This window comes from Neopsephotus bourkii, unplaced genomic scaffold (genome assembly GCF_033783945.1).
Source record: "Neopsephotus bourkii isolate Nb327-2 ecotype Australia unplaced genomic scaffold, CSIRO-AGI_Nbou_v1 NB_1707, whole genome shotgun sequence".
Taxonomy (NCBI): domain Eukaryota; kingdom Metazoa; phylum Chordata; class Aves; order Psittaciformes; family Psittacidae; genus Neopsephotus; species Neopsephotus bourkii.
The window spans coordinates 3019844-3041186 of NW_026902181.1; the positions used below are offsets into that span (position 1 = coordinate 3019844).

Sequence of the window (21343 nt, forward strand, 5' to 3'; positions counted from 1 at the left end):
TGTCATGGGCAGGGACACCTTTCATTAGATCAGGTTGCTCCAAGCTCCATTCAACCTGGTCTTGAACACTGCCAGGCACGGGCAGGCACAGCTTCTTGGAGCAATCCGTACCAGTGCCCCACCACTCTCATAGTAAAGAATTTCTTCCTAATGTCTAACCTAAATGTACTCTCTTTCAGTTTAAAATCATTCCCCCTTGTTCTATCACTGCATGCCCTTGTAAAAACTCCCTCTCATACTTAAGAAATATTAATTATTTTTCACAGCTAATTAACAGCAAGAACAGAAATTCTGTGTGCATCCAGAACACCTTGTAAAAGTTGCAAAAACTGTGAGTAACTTACCTTGCTCTAATTCTTTATTTGCCTTGGCTGGCTGTTACTGTCACTGTTTGTTCGCTGTTTTGCCACATTGTCAAGCACATACATTGTGATGTTTGTATCATGGTACCACAGGTATTGCATCACCTGTGATAACAGAAATCACTGACATAGTCATAACAAATGGCAAGATTCCCACTGACTTCCATGGCTGGGATTGCACATAGCATATACCATTGCAACACCGCAGCAGGAACAGCATGACACCAGGACCCCATATGAGGTGCCATAGCACCAAGGAAACCAAAAACACACGAGGGATTTTTTAGCCTGTTATCTTGGGCAGACCCAGTTCCCATACTGCAATACGGATTGCAGTACGGGTTGTATTACTCTTTATTTGGTTGCTTCTTAACCCTGCCATAAAAAAAGTATTTGAGATCTACTAATTCTGGGGCATGGGACATAATTTTGTGACTTCAGCAATGTAATGAGTAGTGTTTTACACCTGCACCTCCGGGAAAATCCGTCTTCCTCCAAACAGAAATGTTAGCCTTCAAGGAGCACTTTCTGATTTAAAAGTAATCAGGCTGGGTTGATTTTAGTCTCTTTCCTTCCTGATAGCAACCTTGCTGTAACAAAGCCCACAAAAGAAAACAAAAGAATGCTCTAGACTTCTTAAAACACAGTGCTGAAAAAGTAAGAAGTTTTACAAGAAGCAACTGACAGAAAGTTCTGTTGTCCTTTTCACATACTAATAAACTTCTCATTCATCTCTGTAAGGCTGACTTAGGCTTTTCCCTGATAAGGACTTGTAATCTTCAGGTGCCTTTTTACCTTAATGACATTCAGGGCATTAAGTATTTAAGAATTTGAGAAGATTGCCTGTGGCTGAAAAAGCACAGAAGTTACTCTCTGATAAGACAAAGCTCTTGGTTTATAAAACAACTTATGATTTCTTCACCAGTCCAGACATATATATTCAAGTAATAACAAGATGAAAAGCTTTCTAGGAATATTGTCCTGTGGTGGAATTGCCAACTATTCTGGTTTGGCTCACTGCTTCCTAAATATGAGGTGGGCCTCAGTAGGAACATGGGTAAGTATTAAAGATGGACAGAGCACAGCATAAGGAAGTGGTTCAATGAGGCAATAGCTGAGACAAGGGTGAAAAAGCAGCAATAGTAAGGGAGATATGAGGGCAGCTGAACACTGGAATAGGTTGCCCAGGGAGGTTATGGACTGTGCATCCTTGGAGATCAAAACCCAACCGGACTTGGTCCTCGGCAAACAGATCTAGCTGACCCTGCCCGAGCAGAGCAGTTCGACTAGATGTTTTCAGGAAGTCCCTTCCAGCCTCAGCTATTGACACAACAGCAGAGAACAACTGGACCCAGAAGCAAAGGCTAAGGCAGCAGCATTAGCAAAGCCTGCTAGAAAAAGGTCAAGAACAGCTGTTAAAAGAGATTATGGCATAAATGTCTCAGATGTTCTCAGTCAATGCTTCTGGGAATAGGCTGCTTCTGAAGGGACCACCAATGCCTTAAATTCCTAATGTGTAACAGCCAAGTCTGAATAAGTGCCAAGAGCTCCAGACTTCATCTTGTCTTCCCTAGAAAGCATCAGGGAGGCAAGGACACTTGAACTATGCCCACATCTTCTAATTTCTTCACACATGAAGGCATTCCCCTTCAAACTTTACTAATTGCACAGCTATAAGAAGCACAGTAGAAACAGAATACTGGCTCATGTTCATATGTTTGCCCTTCCACCCTGGAGTATTCTGACGGATTAACGAAGGGGCATGCAGTAGGTAGCTGGGAGACCTGTTGCCATGAAAACCTGGAAAGTGCTCCAGCTAACAACACTTTGAACACCTTAAATTTTGGATTAAAGGAAGCCCAATGCCAAAGTTGGCAGTTATTACAGCAAACTGTCCTCACATCTGCCCTTCCACACATTAACCCAGAGTACACTCAGTAATGAGTCAACAGAAGAGCATGTCCTCTTCATTAGTGTCACCTTTTGCAAGAACTAGCATAATGCAACCCAAAAGCTGAGGAAAACTACTTTTTTTCCACTTGGTTCCACTTTAAAGTGTCCCTGCAGAAGTGCTTTCCCTAAAAGTCTTACACCTTGTTTGTTTTTTTTTCTTTCTTCTCCTATCACAACTTCCTTGGCTCCAAAGATGCAACAAAGCTTGGATATCAAAAGCGGACATTTGTCCACAGGCTTTTGTTCTTCCAATCTGAAAATTATTACAAAGAGTTTTTAAATGTATTTGTTCTGTCAGTTTTTCACAATTAACTGGAGCTCAAGATGTGAAGGGCTGAAATAAGCGACACAGAGTACAAGCAATTAAGGACATGGACAGGAAGTAGGGGTCCACATCTTAATGCCTTGAACCCATGCATCTAACCCTGTCTCTGTTGGGGACACTGATCCATGAGGATGGCAGCAGTTAGATTGGATACATTTATTTGACTGCATCCCAGTGCACAAACATAGAAAGTTGGCGTACCTTTGCAGGAAATCTTGCTGCCGTGAGTACAGTGACAGTCACATGAGGTACCTTTTCTTTGACCAAGTGTGCCATGTTCGCAGTGATTAGCACAAGAGACCATGAGCCGGGATGTTTGGTATAGACCTGTGTACTGCTGTTGACTCATCTCAAGTAAGTCAGCCTGATCAGTTTTACACCCAAATTCATCTTGCAGTCAGCCTGGTTAGGAGTCCAAGCCTAGAAGCACATGTTTATGTCATGGTGACATTTGGGACACTTAGAAGGAAAGACTGAACTTGTCCAGATTCTCAGCACAGGCTCTGCCACATCTATTCTGCAGTGCTGTTTGGCAGGACACCAGAGCCAACGGACTCATCCATTCCCTACTATCTCCTCCCACGACCTTGAAGGGATGTCATAGAATAGTTAGGGTTGGAAAGGACCTTAAGATCATCAAGTTCCAACCCCCCTGCCATGGGCAGGGACACCTCGCTGTAAACCATATCACCCAAGGCCTCGTCCAACCTGGCCTTGAACACTGCCAGGGACGGAGCATTCACAACCTCCCTGGGCAAACTATTCCAGTGCCTCACCACCCTAACAGGAAAGAATTTCCTCCTTATATCCAATCTAAACTTCCCCTGTTTAAGTTTGAACCCATTACCCCTTCTCCTATCACTACAGTCCCTAATGAAGAGTCCAACCCCAGCATCCCTATAGGCCCCCTTCAGATACTGGAAGGCCGCTATGAGGTCTCCATGCAGCCTTCTCTTCTCCAGGCTGAACAGCCCCAACTTTCTCAGCCTATCTTCATACAGGAGGTGCTCCAGTCCCCTGATAATTCTCGTGGCCCTCCTCTGGACTTGTTCCAACAGATCCATGTCCTTTTTATGCTGAGGACACCAGAACTGCACACAATACTCCAAGTGAGGTCTCACGAGAGCAAAGGGGCAGGATCACCTCCTTCGACCTCCTGGTCACACTCCTTTTGATGCAGCCCAGGATACGGTTGGCTTTCTGGGCTGCAAGCGCACACTGCCGGCTCATGTTCATACGGGCAATAGCAAGCAGACAAATTGGCCAGGCTCCCTCATAGAAGTCTTCTTTCTAACATGATATGTATCTTCTGAATCTAAGCCTGCATCATCTGTAAGAAGAGTCCTGGTGGGAAATAGGACAAAAGCCGAGCTCTGTACCCCAATTGCTTTTCCTGTTCACTGAGCATCACTGGGGCAACTGAAAATGGTAAATCACAGAGATTAAAGAGAAGTGTGAGTGTATATTTGTTTGTGTGCAATTTTAGGTAATGACATGAATGTTCTTCCCCTTGTAACTATCTCAATTAAATAAGATACAATAACTATTACATTAAGAGCTACCAGCATCAGTTATTACATCTACATCCCCCTGAGAGTCTGCCTCCCTGAGAGGCTGCTGCTCCTAAAAGTCACATAGGCTGCCTGTAGCACAAAACCTGTCATCCTGTAACTGGTAAAATGATAGAAAGCAATATGGGTGGGAATAAAAAACTGTTCATAAAGAGGAAAAATTATTTGTTCTATTCAGCAGATCCTTTCACAGAGTTCCAGGAATGCTACCTGAATCCTCAAAGGAAAAGGGAAGAAAGACTCAGGCTGCAAACGTGTTCCTGTAGCAGCAGTTCAGGCCATGCTGCTTACCTTGTCCTTTACTGACATCTAACCACATATGTTCACAGAATCAATGTCTAAACTAGCGTCAATATTATAATGCATGAAAGGCCTTAGGGCCAAATCTGCTCTGTCTTGTTCACTTGTTGCTACAATATCTTCTTTGCTTTGTAACCAGTACAGCCTGCCAGTCCTATGTTGCTATGGTGGGCACAAGAGACTCCCATAACACCAATAACATGACAGCTTGGCAGAGCTCCTCTTGAAGGATTATTCATTTTCTTCTCCAAGGTTCTAGACCATAAAAAGGAATCACAGGCCAAGCATATTACCCTCTACCAAGCTCGCTGTATCCCTGCTCCACACCAAGTCTACAGGCCCTCCCTAGGCACAATTTCTAAGCACAGGCTTACCATAGTTTGCTCTGCAAAGCACTGGGGCTCCAGAGCAAAACTACCTCACGTGCAAGCTCAGCAACTTCATCAAGGTGTGCAAACTAAAGGTTTTCAAAATGCTTAGCTTCAAAACAAAAGCTGGAGGGGACCAGAAGGGCTTTTACTGTGCTTTCTGCCAGCTACAGCTGACACACGCCACAGGATAAAACATTACACTGCTCTCCTGGATTATTTGAAGCTCTTGTGGACAGCAGCAAAGGACAGACCATTTCATGGTGCAGCCTTTCTCATCAGATCTCAAGCTGATTTATGAACTGGAAAGCTCAAGGAAAGCTCACAGCTGTAGACATGCGCAAGTCCTGCTGCTCTTTTGGGAAATCCTTCTTCCAGAGATGTGCAGACAGTAGAGCTCTGCAGACTTTCAAGGTTAATTTATGGCTTTTCTTCTCTGATGCAGCGGAGTGTGTGGGAAGAGACACAATCCACAGCCTCAGGGCAAACATTAGCAGTGTGTCTGAATTTGGTGCCTCTACCAGGCTCTGCCTCATTTATAAATGGAGCAGTTCTTGTTTTAAATACCAAACAAATGACTCAGCTATTAGGCAAAAAGAAAGGTCAGAAATGTGCTTGCTCCAACTAGAAGCTGACAAACTTGGGATACAAAGGTTTGTAATATAAAGCATATATGCTAAGAAATACATGCACATCTATACAGGCATGTGTACACTCACTTCAGCACTTCAGAGGCCTGTTTGCTACATGTGGGACACAGCTTTATCTCTCTGTCAGAAAAACCTGTGATGGAAATACCTTGTTTTCCAGAAAATCAGTTCATTGTAGTTAAAACTGCTCTTGAAAGTGATTTGATTAATCTGTCTGCCTTTGCCTTGAAGTGGATGAGGAACAATTCAAGTCCCTGTTCTCCTAGTTCAAGCATTAGATCTGGAACCCTGAGGAGAAGCCCAGAGAGCAAATACCATCTTAACCTAGGTCAGCTACATTTTCAGTGACTGTCCATCACAGTCTTGTGTATCACAACTTACTTCCCTGAAATATCAAAAATAAATGTGGCACATGAGGCAGTTAAACAGATTATGGGGTAACTACCCTGAGAAAACATGTTATGATGGAATAAATGTTATCCCATGCTACCTACTATTACATTAATACAGCTTAGCTATAACGGCTATTTCAAAGCATGATCTGATCAAAGGGCAGGTTGACCAATAGCATGTATTTAAATATGTCACTGTTACCCCCTTATAAAATTCTGTTCTCCATCATGGTAGTTAGGGTACATTCTAGAGTAATATCATTCATTTAACCAATCCTGCTTTGTTCAGTGGGGCATCTCTAAGAAGGAAAGGCTTCCTTTAAGCATCTGAAGAATCAAAGCCTAATACTGTTCTTCTGGTGTGCTCCTGCAAACAAGCTTTCTCAAAACCCCTTTTCTAACCAAGGTTTATGGAGCTAATTGAATTTTTCCAATCTTCCTCCTTCACTAGAGACAATGCCCTATCCTAGCTGTCCCACTTAACGGATGAAGCGAAACCTAATGTTCTTCCTTAGTTTGTTGATTCACGGTTAGTTTCTCATAACAAATCACAGCTTCCTGGGACCCTGTGCCAGCAGCAGCACAGCTGTTAGCTCATCAGTAACACTGAAAAGTCTTTCTGGCATGAATTTTGCAGCCTTCATGGCTTTTTTAAACATCAGCCTCCATGACTTTTGACTTGTTGAGTAAGAGGGGGTGGATGTGAAGGTAAACAATCAAACTGTGGGAGTTGCCAAACCAGATCCAGAGATGTCTGTCAGGGAAGTGAGTGAGCAGAACAACTGCTCTGGGGCAACACTCAGAGGTCTCTTACCCTGAGGCTTCAGCCTATTTTGAAGTAACAGGTTTTATCCTTCTTCATCCTACCACCCATTAGAAAATAAGTCTGCTTTGGTACAAAGCAGAATATGCTCAGAGCTGTCCTTATAATCATAGAAATATATAACAGTTAGGGTTGGAAAGGACCTTAAGATCATCAAGTTCCAACCCCCCTGCCATGGGCAGCGACACCTCACACTAAATCATATCACCCAAGGCCTCGTCCAACCTGGACTTGAACACTGCCAGGGAAGGAGCATTCACAACCTCCCTGGGCAAACTATTCCAGTGCCTCACCACTCTAACAGGATAGAATTTCCTCCTTATATCCAATCTAAACTTCCCCTGTTTAAGTTTGAACCCATTACCCCTTCTCCTATCACTACAGTCCCTAATGCTTTCTGGGCTGCAAGTACACACTGAAGCCGGCTCATGTTCATTTTCTCATCGACCAGCACCCCCAAGTCCTTCTCTGCAGGGGTGCTCTGAATCTCTTCTCTGCCCAGCCTGTAGCTGTGCCTGGGATTGCTCCGACCCAGGTATAGGACCTTGCACTTGGCATGGTTAAACTTCATGAGGTTGGCATCAGCCCACCTCACAAGCGTGTCAAGGTCCCTCTTGATGGCATTCCTTCCCTCCAGCGTATCAACTGAACCACACAGCTTGGTGTCACTGGCAAACTTGCTGAGGGTTCACTCAATCCCACTGTCCATGTCAGCAATGAAGATGTTAAACAAGACCATTAGCCTTTTTTTTTCATCTTTTTGCATTTATATGGTCAGAAGAATTGCATTAAAAACATGAAACATTGACCGTTGCTGTCAACTTTGTAAACATTTTCACCATGTTTGTCTCCTTTGCCACTGTTTCTCTGAGTTTTCCTATATGTCAATAGTAGCTTTAACTTTTTTACTGCATTTTGGAGCTGGATTTGGATCTGACATGATCAGAAAGGTCTGTTCAGCCATTTCTCATCACATAATCCCATTTTTGAACCTTTCCTGTACCACTTCCAGTATTTTGACCTCAGGATGATAATTAGGAATAAATGTTTAAAAACATGTTCTTACATAAAGGTGTGACACACAATTTCTGAGTAACAGTCTCAGGTTTAGTACTTGACTGCCACATGAGACAAGCCAGAAATACAAAAGAATGTCCTGCTATGATACAAGGACATTAGCTAATCTGAATTTCCAGCATAAGCACTTCAAATTCATGAGTCTGTCCCTTCCCAAAAAAGGAGAATCTAGCTCAAAACCAGTGAAGTAATAGAAGTTGTTCAAAATTATTTTTAGCTCCTTTCCTGTTTTTTAGACTCAGCAGATTCAGGTTTTTAGACTACAATAAATTCAGGTAATTTCCAAAGTTTTATCTGCCATCATGAGACTTTAAGGAGCTGAGGCATTTAAATAAAAAAAAGCAGTAAGTAAGATTAATCCTCACACACATGCAAATCATGCAAGCTAGCAACTCTGGGCAGGAATCCACAGCTCCTGCAAATAAGGTCATCTCAATACTTTAAATAAGGTAGCTTTTTCTTTTTTTACATTTTTACATTACCATCCTGAGTGTCAAATCTTGTTTTGTGAGCTTATCCTGTCCTTAACTGAAGGAGTCCATCTCTTGCATTTTTCAAAAAACACCGAGTCCCACCCCAAGACTTTATTCATGCCTTAGATAAAGGCAACAGAAGCAACAAGGCACAGAATTTTAAGTAGCCTACAAAAATCCCTTCTCTCAGTTGTGTAATCTCAGTCTTGATTGTATAAAACTGCAAGTGCCTGTTGAGCATTCCAGAAAATACAGGGACTGCATAATGAAAAAAGACAAAAAGGAGTTCTTTCTAGCTTTTCCTATGTAGCATATAAAAGCCCAAAAACACAGCCTTTTGTCTTTCCCAAGTCACTTCTAAAGAGAAATTTCTGACCTTTAATCCTACAATTACTATATATTGTTAATTTAAGATAGTTTAAGCACTCAAGGTAACAATCTCTCCCCTAAATAGAAAAAGCAGAAAAAGGAGAAAAGATGTCACTTGCTAGGCTATGAAAGGAAACACAAAGAAGAAAAGCCTTATCCTTAGAGAAGTTTTGAACTATACATGGTTTATATTCCCCTCCCAGAACACCAGAGAAGCAACCATAAAGCTTCTGAAACAGAAGGGCTTGTGCATTTCTGTCCTCATGGTTTTGTGCCCTAGGTGGAAACTGCAAAGCCTGCACTTCTCCTTTCTTAAAATCTGATGGTTCCCCAAATCCCTTTGTGAACCAACTACATTAGGGAATAGCAGGATTGAATGCTTTCTCAGCAAACTCTTTGAAACAGACACATTATTTTTCCAAATCTATGCATTCTATCTAAAGCAAAAATCTATGTGAAAGCATTTTACACAGGCCTTTTAAGCCTCAAACTCTCAGCAGGAACACTGCTGTTCTAGCATCCAGCTCCTGTTCCTCATAGCTTGTTAATCTGCAGGGAAGTTATCCCATTTCTTTCATCTGACAGTTGTGGCTACAGTACAAGGAGTATTGCTTTACTGCAGGCACAGGAATATGCTATTGCTCCCCAACGGCAACCAAATGCTGTGGGGCCCACCCCATCATCGATCCCAATTTGCCAGTTCCCTGTCCCTGACCTTCTTATCACTGGTTTTGTGTTGTGGTCCTATTCTCTAACCATATGCTAGATATTAGCAGAAAACATTCACGAGTTCCTTAACTTCTCTGGGCCGTGGCATTATCTTGCCTGAGCAAGCCTGCCTCAATGGCATTTAACTGCTTTTCCCATTTCCAACTCTGGCTATTTGCCACATGTACGAGAAAACCACTGAAAGCTGACTCTCTCAGGAAGGTCCTAAAACGCCTGTGCTAGCCTGCAGCACAAGGGCAAGCCTTGGCTGTATAAATAACAGCACACATAGACAAGTGCCCTGACCTGACAGGAAACTACACCTTCACCAGTCCTAACGGGATTACTCACATCAAGTACAGCCCTCGGAAGCAACCGCGAGGAACCTGATTCTCACCTGTGACAATTTCTACAAACAGGCCACAATCCCACCCCTCCTCTTCATCCCCCTCTTTCTACACTGGCTATCCAGTGTTTTGGTGGCTTTATACTGACCAAATAAACGACTCTCAGCATAACTTCTCAAGAGTACCACAGTATAGCCGCAGGACAGGAAACACAAGAGATAATTCTTATAGAGAGCTGCGATTTTAATGTAGAGCCAGGGATCCACCGTGCAGACCCAGCATGGGAGACCAGCGCCCCCAGCCCCAGACGCATCGTTCGCCCTCCACTCCCGTCACCACCACCCGCAGCAGCCAGCCCCACCGCCTAGACCGCTCTCGGCAGAGCGGGGCAGGGCACCAGAAAAGCCGGGAACTGCGCCACTGCGACGCTTTGGCCACCATTTCACTGCGCTGCTCTACCCCACTCGCCTCATCAGCGGCTAGATACTAGCCTCCTCACAGCAGCATAACGGAAGCGACCGAACACATGACACCATCTCCCCTAACTGCGGAGGCCGTGGCCGCTCCTCCGCACCCCTCCCCTCGCTCCGCCGGGGCGGGGGCAGCGCTTGCGCGGTGGGTCCGGTGACCGCCGAAAGCGCGGGGGCACGTGTGGCGCGGAGCAGGTCAGCCGTGGGGACAGCATCTTGCAGACGCTCGGAGAGTCCTGTTGCGCGCCGCTGGTATTTCCCCGCCCTCGCTATGGCCCCTGCCGAGATCCTCAGCGGCAAGATAGTCTCCGCGTACGTATCCTCAGGGGCCCGCCCGCCCGTCCTTCCCGCCAAGAGCCCGGCGCTGCGTGGGGCTGGGGCTTCCTCGGGTGGGAGCCTAGGGATTTTTACCCCTTGAGGTGGCTGAGATCGAGAAGGAGCCTGGTGTGGCTGTCGGGACGGGGGTGGGCAGCGTTGGAATGGGAATGGGGTGGCCTTTGCTTTGGCTGTGCCAGAGAAAAGGAGGTTTAAAGATACCTTGAAGTTTTTTCACTACGTTGTAGTCAAAGCTCACTTTTTGCGGCTGGAAATTGTGGGAGTTACTAAATGTAGCATTGAAGATCAGAAGAACGTAAAGTGCTGTCTGTACACACACCCCGCACCCCCCCCCCATCCCCATCCAGAAGGCCAGGGGTGCATCTGCTTGGTTCTCGGTGGCAGTGTGCAGCACCACCCCTGTAGGGTGGCTCAGGATCTCTGCACAGTGAGGTGTGAAGGTGCTAGCTGACGTGCAATCTTTATGGATTCATGCTAGAATGGTTTACAAGCGGGAGCTGGGAGCATGTGATTTAAGTATGGTCTCTGTTCATACGGTGCAGGCATTGATCACTCTTTTTTATGGCAAAATACTTTAATGCATGTACTGAATAACATGAAGATGAATGTCCATGGGTGTCCTGCTAAAGCTATTTGGAAGATTTGGTAGACCCTAAAGGAAAAGGATTTTTTTTGTGCTGTTCAGCTTTTACTTAGCTGGCAAGCCCTGAGTATAGGTGAGCCTGTGTTGTGGCTTTCAGTTTCTTTGCTTTTCCTGCTGCTACTACACATGCACATCTGGTAAGAAAGCTAAATCAATTTCCCTAACGCTAGCAAAGTGCAGTGTTTAGCGAAGTATTACCCTTTGCTAAACTGTTTGCCAAACCACTGTTATGTTCTGTGCAAACAAGGTTTGTTTAGGTACATTTGTTGGGTATCCCCTGTCTATAACCAGGGAATTTGGACAGAAAGGGTAAATCTGAAGTCTAATCTAGAAAAAGTGGTTAGACCTGATCTTAAGTATGGATATGTACAACAATCTACATCTGAGTGACAGTGGAGCATTTCTGAAAAGTAGGCCTAATGTGTCTTGAAGCTGAATATTGATGATGAAAGAGTGCTTCTGAATTTTTTTACCCAGTAATTTTTGGGCTTGTTCCACTTGGGTATTGCAGTCTGGTTTTTGTGCTTCAACTTATGCTGTTGGCAGTATTTTTTCCTACTGGAGTGCTTGAATGAGGCATGAGGAAATGTGCTATCCACCCTGCAGATACCTGTTCGTTTCTCCAGGCCCTCTAGAGAAATGCTGGTCCAGAGGATTCTCATTGGGAGCTCACCTCCTGGCCAAGAGTCTGCAGCAGCAGAAGCAGCAATAGGAGTGTGCTTTTTTTCCCTAGGAAATTTCAGCTGAATTGCCTGTTGTAGAAAGGGGGAATGTTTCTGATTACATCAACTGCAGGATCTTTTCAGTGACTTGTAGGGGGTGGGTTTTGTTACTTTATGCTTTAGTCCAGAAAAGTGTCAGTCAAATATTAACAAATGAGGTGAATCGATGAAGTCGTGTTACAACTACATAAATCTATGTTTCTCTATGTGTCTTAAATCGAAACTCGTAAGTATTGTAAACTTTCTTTTGCCACCAAGCATCCCTTTCCCCAAAAAAGGTGAAAAAATACTCTAATTCAGAGTCATATCAGTTATTTAAACAAAAATCAGGTAGATAGTGGCATTTGTATTTTTGTGAAACGTGTAAAGAAAATAAATAAATACTTTGAGAGAAAGTGAGAGCTTCCTTGCCTCTATAAGGAAAACTTGATATAAAGCTAGTTCACACCTAGTAAGTCTTGGAAGGCTCAGAAAGGGTACAAAGAAAAATAGATGTTTTCATTAGGCTTTGAATATTACCTGAAGATAATAAGCTTCATTATGTTATGTATGGGAAGGTGAACATACAGGGCAGCAGACATTGTGTGGTGTTTAAGTTAATGCTTCTCTTGCTAAGCCTGCTTCTTTCAAGTAGAAGCAAACTCTTGTACTCGGACAGTCTGCGTAATGTTGGAATAAAATGTTTGAGCTGATTACTTATGTCAGAGTGACTTTCCTCTACTTCTCTGAGTGGCTGTTTAGTAGTTCATCCTTAGATTTTGCTGCAAATTAAATTTGCCTCCTTGCAAATGAGTTGCAAAAGGTGAGGTACTGTACAACAGAACAGTGAACAAATTGCTAATGAGATGAAGAGAAACTGTTTTAAGTATGCAGCCTATGGAGGACTGGAGGGAATCAAAGAGTATTCTCAACCTTTTATTTTGTTGCTGGTATTCCCTTAAAGTAAAAATACTGTCTCTGAAAATGCATACTCAAAGCAAAACATCATAGTGGCAACTCTTTACAGCTTATGTTCACAGCAGTGAGTGTATTCAGTCATTATCATCTTAAGTAGCCCAGGTTTGGAAACCCCTGGCTTGGCCCGAATTGTTTGATGGTGCCAGGAATATATGAGCATTCCTGGAGTGGATGGGCAGCTGATGCTTTGTGATGGCAGGGAAAACTTAACATACCTCCGAGCCCCTAGGGATGGGCCAGGTAGTGCTTTGAGTTTAAGGTACTGGATATAGCAATGATCACGCTCAGCTTATAACTGGAGGTAACTGCAGTAAAGACAACTGGTCGGCTTTTTCAGACTGGGCTTCAAAGGTTTTTCAGAGTTCCTGTTGAAACTGCAGCTAATTCTAGCCTGAACTAAAGAAAAATATCCTCATCTGTGAGATCTGTTTGCCATGTCCTACCCAGAATGTTTCAGGCATGCACTGAAGCATACCACACGTGGATGTGCTGAGTTAAAGTGGACTGTGTGGTCCAGTACTGCTCGTTGTAGAAAGGGACAGAAACAGCCTGGTGTCATCTTCAGTATAGCTATGTGTGTACTCAACACCCAAGCCATTGCATATATGTAATCCCATAGGTGTGGTGGTGGGAGGCACTGACATGGGAGCTATGGGAGACATGAGTCTCCTTTTACAGCAGAGCTGGAGGAGTATGGTTTGTCCTTTGTTGTTCTGGAAAATTCACGCAATGAATTTAAATTCAGCCCACTGTTGCAGTCTAGAGAAAGAAAGGCTAACAGGTACTTTAATCTTTGGAGCTGGCTTTTGCACTGTATGCTTAGAGCCATGTGCTGTCCTTAACCTGTGTGGACCCTGGACCCTTGTTTGCACTGTGAGTTTGTAGAAGGGCACATAGGTATTAGCGTCAGAGGGATTTTGGAGAAACAGCCACACGGAATTGCCAATTTGTGTCTGAAGACTTAAAAATGTTTTCATCCAGCTAGTAAAAGGATGTTGATTTAACAGTATGAACTTTTATCTTTGTGAAGACCTGAAGTCCACAATAGAATTTTGCAAAATGTATCACTAAATAGCTGCTGCCTTTCAAAGATTATTTTGTAACGTATTTATAAGTCTGCAGAGTTAAAATGGGATTTATTTTTCCCTTAATATTCTCTCAAACCTTTGCACCTGTGACTTTTGTGGTAACTAGAGAGCAGTGGTACTTAACACTAGGTGGCTGTCTAACAAGTGGTTTCTTGATTTAAAGCTCCTAAAGCAAATCAGCACTGCTGTAAGTTTCTTGAAGTGAACGAAGGTACTTTTCTGTAGCTGTAAGTGAAGTGAACTAGTGTCTAATTACAGAAAGTACAGCAGTATAATATGTGAATAGTCATGGCTACTGAGGATAAAATCATGCCACTGCCCTGCTTCACAGAGGACAGAGAGAAACTACACCCTTGGGTGGGCTTGTTTCTCCTCCACTGAGAAGGCTGAATTGAAAGTAAAACCCAGACCTGAGACCCTTTCCAGTTGCCTGTCTTGTATCATAATTTATGATGCAGTAGAACTCTCATATGTTTTGTGTTTGTTTGCATTTCTTTTTGCTTGTAGGCCACAAATCAGTGATATGCTTTCCTTACTGGAACACCAGAGACTGTTGTCAGAAATAGGGCCTTCAAAGAGCTGGCCCGCAGCACACACTCACAGGACATGTGCAGTAGGCTTCTGATGCTCCTTGAGATCATTACGTTGCTGTTATGTGCCGCTTGTGAGCTCAGGCCCTGTTGTGTCTGCAGCTGTAGATTTGGTGCCTACCCTGGGGCCTTACAGCAGGAGTGTAAGGAGAGGCAGTTGATTTTGCTACCCAGCAGATTAACTTTTGTCACTTCAACATGAAGAATTGCTAGGACAGGGATTGCTGTAACATTGTTTTCTGAACTCATCAGCCAGTCGTAGTGTCAGGTCTTTTACATCGGTGATAGCTAAAGAAGCCTAGAAACTACTATTTCTTAAACAAGATTGAAAACAAGCTCTTTTAATGAAGCTTGTGAAGGGACTTTGTACAGCTTGGCTGGACACACACACCTAAGAGTACTCTGAACCCTCTCCTCAGGTACAGTGGAGCTCTGACCATGTGATTTGGGATGCAGCAGGAGAGATGCATGATTTGGGATGTAGCAGGAGGCTGTGATTCACCCTGAGGCAGAAAACAGCCTTAGGGCTGCTTCTGGCTGGGCCAGCTGCAGCTGTCCGTTGGGATCAGTGCTGCTGGGTTGCAGCAGAGCTGTATGCTGCTCGAATTTCCCTTTTTGCCTCTTGCATTTGTGATTTGGAGCTCATAGTTGAAGGGTAGACTTGACTTCATTGGCTGTCTGTCATCTTGGAATTTTCCTGTATAGCAGGAATTGCAGCCTTCCAGCTGGCATCAGCCACTTACTCTGTCCCTGTACCCTTGCTCTTTGCATTTTTAATGAACTGGCACCAACAGCACCTCCTCCAGTCTGGGGAGACCTTGTGATACTAATTTGAGGGTAGGTGAACACAAGGAAACCATCTGTGTTTGAACTCGTAGGGTGTTTGAAGCAGGGTGGATTTGTTAAGTGTGATGGTAGTGCCTTTTCATCTCTGATAGTGGGTGGGACACGGGCTGGAGGTCACATGGAGAAGGACTGACCTGTCAAGCCTCTAGTGGTGTCCTGTGAGGTTTGCTTACCTTTCTTTTGCTTCTAAGTATCTCCTACATTTGCAGTCAAGTGCCACCGCCTCCTTCCAGCTCTGTGAGCCCATGAGATGGGCACAATTGGTCAGTTCTCTGAATCCTGACTGCCTCTGGTGGGTAGACAGACCAGTGGTGTTGAGCTGTACCTGGGCTTTTGGAAGAATTTCAAATTTGAAAAACCAGAACAGCCTGACACCAGCTCTGCTTTCCTACCACCTTCCCAGGTGAAGGATCATGCATGTGGCCCAGACAGAGAAATGGGAGTGCAAGGCTAGGGAGGGTGGTGACAGTGGCTTTTGAGCTGTCTGTGGCTAATATATTGGTGATGGATACTTGCTGTTTCTAAAACATTACATAGTGAACTGACATGAGTAGACATCTGAGCTAGATTAACTCATCAGTGAATCCTCTCATGCTTCCCTTCAAAGGTGTGTTTTAATAATTATACCTTTAAACTTCTTTTTTCCTGAAGATCTGATATGAGCTGTGTAGAAGGGTTTAGCTAGTTTTCCTCACAGCTTCACCTCTGTCCACCTCCCATTCTCTTTTTGGAGAAGGCTGAGGTTCTGAATGACTTTTTTGCCTCAGCCTTCTCTGGCAAAGGCTCTGACTGCACCACCCAAGTCTTGGAAGGCAGACGCAGGGACTGTGAGAATGAAGAACTTGGGCCCACTGTAGGAGAGGAATTGGTTCAAGACCATCTTAAAAATCTGAACGTGCACAAGTCACAGTATCACAGTATGCTAGAGATTGGAAGGGACCTCAAAAGATCATCTAGTCCAATCCCCCTGCCGGAGCAGGAACACCTAGATAAGTTTACACAGCAATGTGTCCAGGTGGGTTTTGAATGTCTCCAGAGAAGGAGACTCCACAACCTCCCTGGGCAGCCTGCTCCAGTGTTCTGTCACCCTCACTGAGAAGAAGTTTCTTCTCAAGTTTAAGTGGAACCTCTTGTGTTCCAGTTTGTACCTATTACCCCTTGTCCTATCATTGTTTGCCACTGAGAAGAGCCTGGCTCCATCCTCGTGACACTCCCCCTTTATATATTTATATACACTAATAAGGTCACCCCTCAGTCTCCTCTTCTCCAAACTATAGAGACCCAGCTCCCTCAGTCTTTCCTCGTAAGGGAGATGCTCCACTCCATTAATCATCTTAGTTGCCCTGCGCTAGACTCTCTCCAGCAGGTCCCTGTCCTTCTTAAACTGAGGGGCCCAGAACTGGACACAATATTCCAGATGCAGTCTCACCAGGGCAGAGTAGAGGGGAAGGAGGACCTCTCTCGACCTACTAACCACCCCCCTTCTAATACACCCCAGGATGCCATTGGCCTTCTTGGCCACAAGGGCACAGTGTTGGCTCATGGTCATCCTGTTGTCCACTAGGAACCCCGAGGTCCCTCTCCCCTACACTGCTCTCTTAACAGGTTGTTCCCCAACCTATACTGGAACCTGGGGTTGTTCCTGCCAGGATGCAGGACTACACTTTCCCTTGTTATATTTCATCAAGTTATTCCCTGCCCAACTCTCCAGCCTGTCCAGGTCTCGCTGGATGGCAGCACAGCCTTCTGGCGTGTCGGCCACTCCTCCCAGCTTAGTGTCATCAGCAAACTTGCTGATAGTACACTCAATTCCCTCATCTAAATCATTGATGAATATATTAAATAATACTGGTCCCAGTACCGACCCTTGAGGCACTCCACTAGATACAGGCCTCCAACTAGACTCTGCCCCATAGACTACAACTCTCTGGCTTCTCTCCTTCAGCCAGTTCACAGTCCAGCTCACTCCCTGATCATCCACACCATGGGTCCTGATGAAATCCATCTGCGGGTCCTGAAGGAGCTGGCAAATGAAGTTGCTAAGCCACTGGCCATCATATTTGAAAAATCATGACAGTCAGGTGAAGTTCCTGACAACTGGAAAAAGGGAAATATAGCCCCCATTTTCAAGAAGGGGAAAATGGATGACCCTGGGGAATTACAGACCAGTCAGTCTCACCTCTGTGCCTGGCAAAATCTTGGAGCAGATTCTCCTGGAAGGCATGCTAAGGCACATGAAAAACAACAAGGTGCTTGGTGACAGCCAGCACGGCTTCACTAAGGGGAAATCCTACCTCACCAATTTGGTGGCCTTTTATGATGGGGCTATAGAACTGATGGACAGGGGTAGAGCAGTTGATGTCATTTACCTGGAATTGTGTAAAGCATTTGACACTGTCCCACAGACATCCTTGTCTCTAAATTGGAGAGACATCAATTTGATGAATGGACCACTCAGTGGATAAAGAACTGGCTGGATGGCTGCACACAAAGAGTTGTGGTCAATGGCTCAATGTCCGGCTGGAGACCAGTAACGAGTGGTGTCCCTCAGGGATTGGTGTTGGGACCGGTCTTGTTCAACATCTTTGTCGCTGACATGGACAGTGGGATTGAGTGCGCCCTCAGCAAGTTTGCTGATGAAACCAAGCTGTGTGGTTCGGTTGATACGCTGGAGGGAAGGAACGCTTGTGAGGTGGGCTGATGCCAACCTCATGAAGTTTAACCATGCCAAGTACAAGGTCCTACACCTGGGTCGGAGCAATGCCAGGCACAGCTACAGGCTGGGCAGAGAAGAGATCCAGAGCAGCCCTGCAGAGAAGGACTTGGGGGTGTTGGTCTATGAGAAAATGAACATGAGCTGGCTTCAGTGTGTACTTGCAGCCAGAAAGCCAACTGTATCCTGGGCTGCATCCAAAGGAGTGTGACCAGCAGGTTGAAGGAGGTGATCCTGCCCTTTTCTACTGCTCTTGTGAGACCTCACTTGGAGTATTGTGTGCAGTTCTGGTGTCCTCAACATAAAAAGGACATGGATCTGTTGGAACAAGTCCAGAGGAGGGCCACGAGGATGATCAGGGGACTGGAGCACCTCCTGTATGAAGATAGGCTGAGAAAGTTGGGGCTGTTCAGCCTGGAGAAGAGAAGGCTGCATGGAGACCTCATAGCAGCCTTCCAGTATCTGAAGGGGGCCTATAGGGATGCTGGGGATGACCTCTTCATTAGGGACTGTAGTGATAGGACAAGGGGTAATGGTTTAAAACTCAAACAGGGGAAGTTTAGATTGGATATAAGGAGGAAATTCTTTCCTGTTAAGGTGGTGAGGCACTGGAATGGGTTGCCCAGGGAGGTTGTGAATGCTCCATCCCTGGCAGTGTTCAAGGCCAGGTTGGATGAGGCCTTGGGTGATACGGTTTAGAGCGAGGTGTCCCTGCCCATGGCAGGGGGGTTGGAACTAGGTGATCTTAAGGTCCTTTCCAACCCTAACTATTCTATGATTCTTTCTTGCTCCCATGGAAAAATCTTTGTTTTGTTTTGGAAGCCCTTGGGCTGGGGGCATTTTCTCACATGGATGTTGGCAATCTCAGAAGCAGGCTGGAGCAAGAAGGTGGGTGTAGGACTGCAGCCTATCAGGCTTGGTTAGGCCAAGCAGGCAGGAGATAGAAACACATAGTATTGGCCAACTGAGAGAGGTGTATCTGCAGGTACCTTCTGTTGGTTTAGCTATTTTACAGTTTTACCACTATAGATCCATCATGCTTTACCAGGACAGCGTGTGTGACACCATTGACTAGTGCTTGTAGAAAACAGGTAGATTTGATACGGCATATGTGGAAAGAGGATGTGCTTTTGAGTAGGGAGTTTGAAATCCCAGGAATTTCCATGCCAAATTTTGGTTGGTTTTTTTGGTTGGGGTTGTTGTTTTGTTTTTTTGCCTTGTGTCCTGTGAGGTGGAAGAGAGGAGGGTGAAGAAGCACAAAATAGAATTATTAAAAAAAAAAAAAACAGCCAAAACAACATAAACCCCAGAAGATGTTAAGTAAGTTTGAAACTTCCAAAGTGTTTGAAGAGACTTACGGACATTAACCTTCTTTGGAGGTTGCTGGGACCCAAGTACTCGGGCATAAGTACATACTTACCAATCTGCCTATCTGTCATCTTTTCAGTTCCTGACTTACTACTGTATAAGAATTCAGCTCCTTGATTAACTTCAGCCTTGTTTGTTTGTTTGTTTGTTTTCCCCTTTTCAGACAAGTGAGAGAGAGACTAAAGCAGCAGGTTGTTGAGATGAAAGAGAAATTTCCAGGCTTCAGACCAGGACTTGCAATTTTGCAGGTATTGTTTTCTTTAATGGCAACTACAGAAAATGTATTGCAATGGTAAGTGCACAGCTGATGAGCTTAATCAAAGTTGCTTTGCACAGATAACATTTAAAAGGAACAGAAGAGTGGAGTTCCCCTGAAGGATAGTAGCACAATTCTGAGATGACTTTTCCCCAGGTACTGAGGCCTGGAAACATTTTGGGGGATTTTTGCTGTTTTTTCTTTATTAAATCAGACCCTTGCAGTTCTGTTTGAGCATGTGTGTTTGTGGAATGGTGAAAGTAGGCCTTTTGCCTATTAAGAAGAAGCAGTGCTTGTAGACTCTACTCCAAGTCTTTGCATTTCTGTGAGCCACCAAGTCTGTCAGCTTTCAGAAACGTGTTTGTACCAGAAATCTCTGAAACGTGTTTATTACAGGATTTGGTATGCTGTTAAATCAGAACATGGAGAGACAAGGGGTTGGGGGGAGCCAACCAAAACCACCTTAGGCCAAGAAAGCTTTGAGTGTGGGGGATGGAGCAAAATCCCATTTCTGAGTTTGATGTCCATGAGAAGTGTAAGTGCTGGAGTCCACAAAGAAACACTTGCGGAGAAAAAAGGCACTTGTCAGTACAAGGGTTGGGCCCGTATTTGGCAGAATTAAGGTGATTTGTTTGGGTTTCTTTTTTTACTTGTAGCCATAAAAATTGGAAATTCTTTATGCTTCGATCAGGTGGTCACTAGCAGTAGGAAGTGTCATGTAAAAAGAAAGAACTGTGGCCACAGAGCATTGACTGGTTGTAAGTGGCTGCTTAGAGGAGTGTCTTCTGTCCTTATTCAGTATTGTAGGCTCCTGAAGAGCTCTTGGTACCTGTCTCTGGATTCTGGTGTGAAGATGACTATAGTACACAAAGACTGTGCTCCTCTTCAGTGCCATGAGCAAACTTGTCTGTGGTTTGGGGGTTTTCTGCTTTTCTTTTACATTAGTTTTAAGAAGATCATCTCTACAGAAAACTTGTCTTCAGGTGTTTAGAAAAAAGGAGGAAAGTCTTAAAATTTAGTAAGGGATGCTTTAATGGGAGTTGCTGAACTGATGACCTTGTGAATTGTCTTAAAAAATAACTGTCTTATGATGGTGGATTTTTTTTCTTGGTTGACCTGTGTTCTCTTCAATCTTGGGTTGTCTCAGAGTCCTTTACAACCTCTTTCCTTTTTGGCTCTCTGACACTTTTGTAAGCTACCAAACAGTCTGGGCTTGGCATTCATCTCCTAATAAAGATACTTTCAGCTGTCTATTTTTCAGTTAAGTTAGGACAGTTAGCTGTTTCTGGTGTGTAGTACCTCACACAATACATGCTCTTTTCTTGAGATGTATCTGGTGTCCTCTGAGCTCAAAGAATTTTTTCGTCCATAGTAAGGAATGACCTCTTTCACACAATATATGTGGTCTGTTCACTGTTCTTTTCTGCCCTGTCTGAGGCATACCTTTTCCTAAACCTAACAGGCTTTAAAGGGGAGATAGCCCCTTTGTCTAACCCTAGGAAAGAAGAACCAGTGTATGCTGAGTGATCAGGTAATGCAGTCACCCCTGTAGTTTGTAATCTGTGTGAGAACCAGGGATAGTCCTCAGGTATCAGGCAATGGGGTTTCAAGAGTTTGCTTATCAGCTTTTTCTTTA

At 44.4% G+C, this 21343-nt stretch overlaps 1 protein-coding gene across 3 annotated transcripts in view; it reads left to right on the forward strand.

The window, feature by feature from the left end:
* MTHFD1 (methylenetetrahydrofolate dehydrogenase, cyclohydrolase and formyltetrahydrofolate synthetase 1) overlaps positions 1-21343 on the forward strand; it is a 95838-nt gene that overhangs the window by 41221 nt on the left and 33274 nt on the right. Inside the window, exons 1-2 of one of the 3 annotated variants that reach the window (XM_061376396.1) lie at positions 10406-10500; positions 19615-19699. The exons of 1 other annotated variant lie outside the window; for it this stretch is intronic. In XM_061376396.1, the coding sequence (XP_061232380.1) occupies positions 10460-10500; positions 19615-19699 (126 nt within the window). In that variant the 5' untranslated portion in view covers positions 10406-10459. Of the gene's footprint in view, positions 1-10405; positions 10501-19614; positions 19700-21343 lie in introns of those variants that run through there. One more of the 3 variants, XM_061376400.1, reaches the window with a different exon arrangement.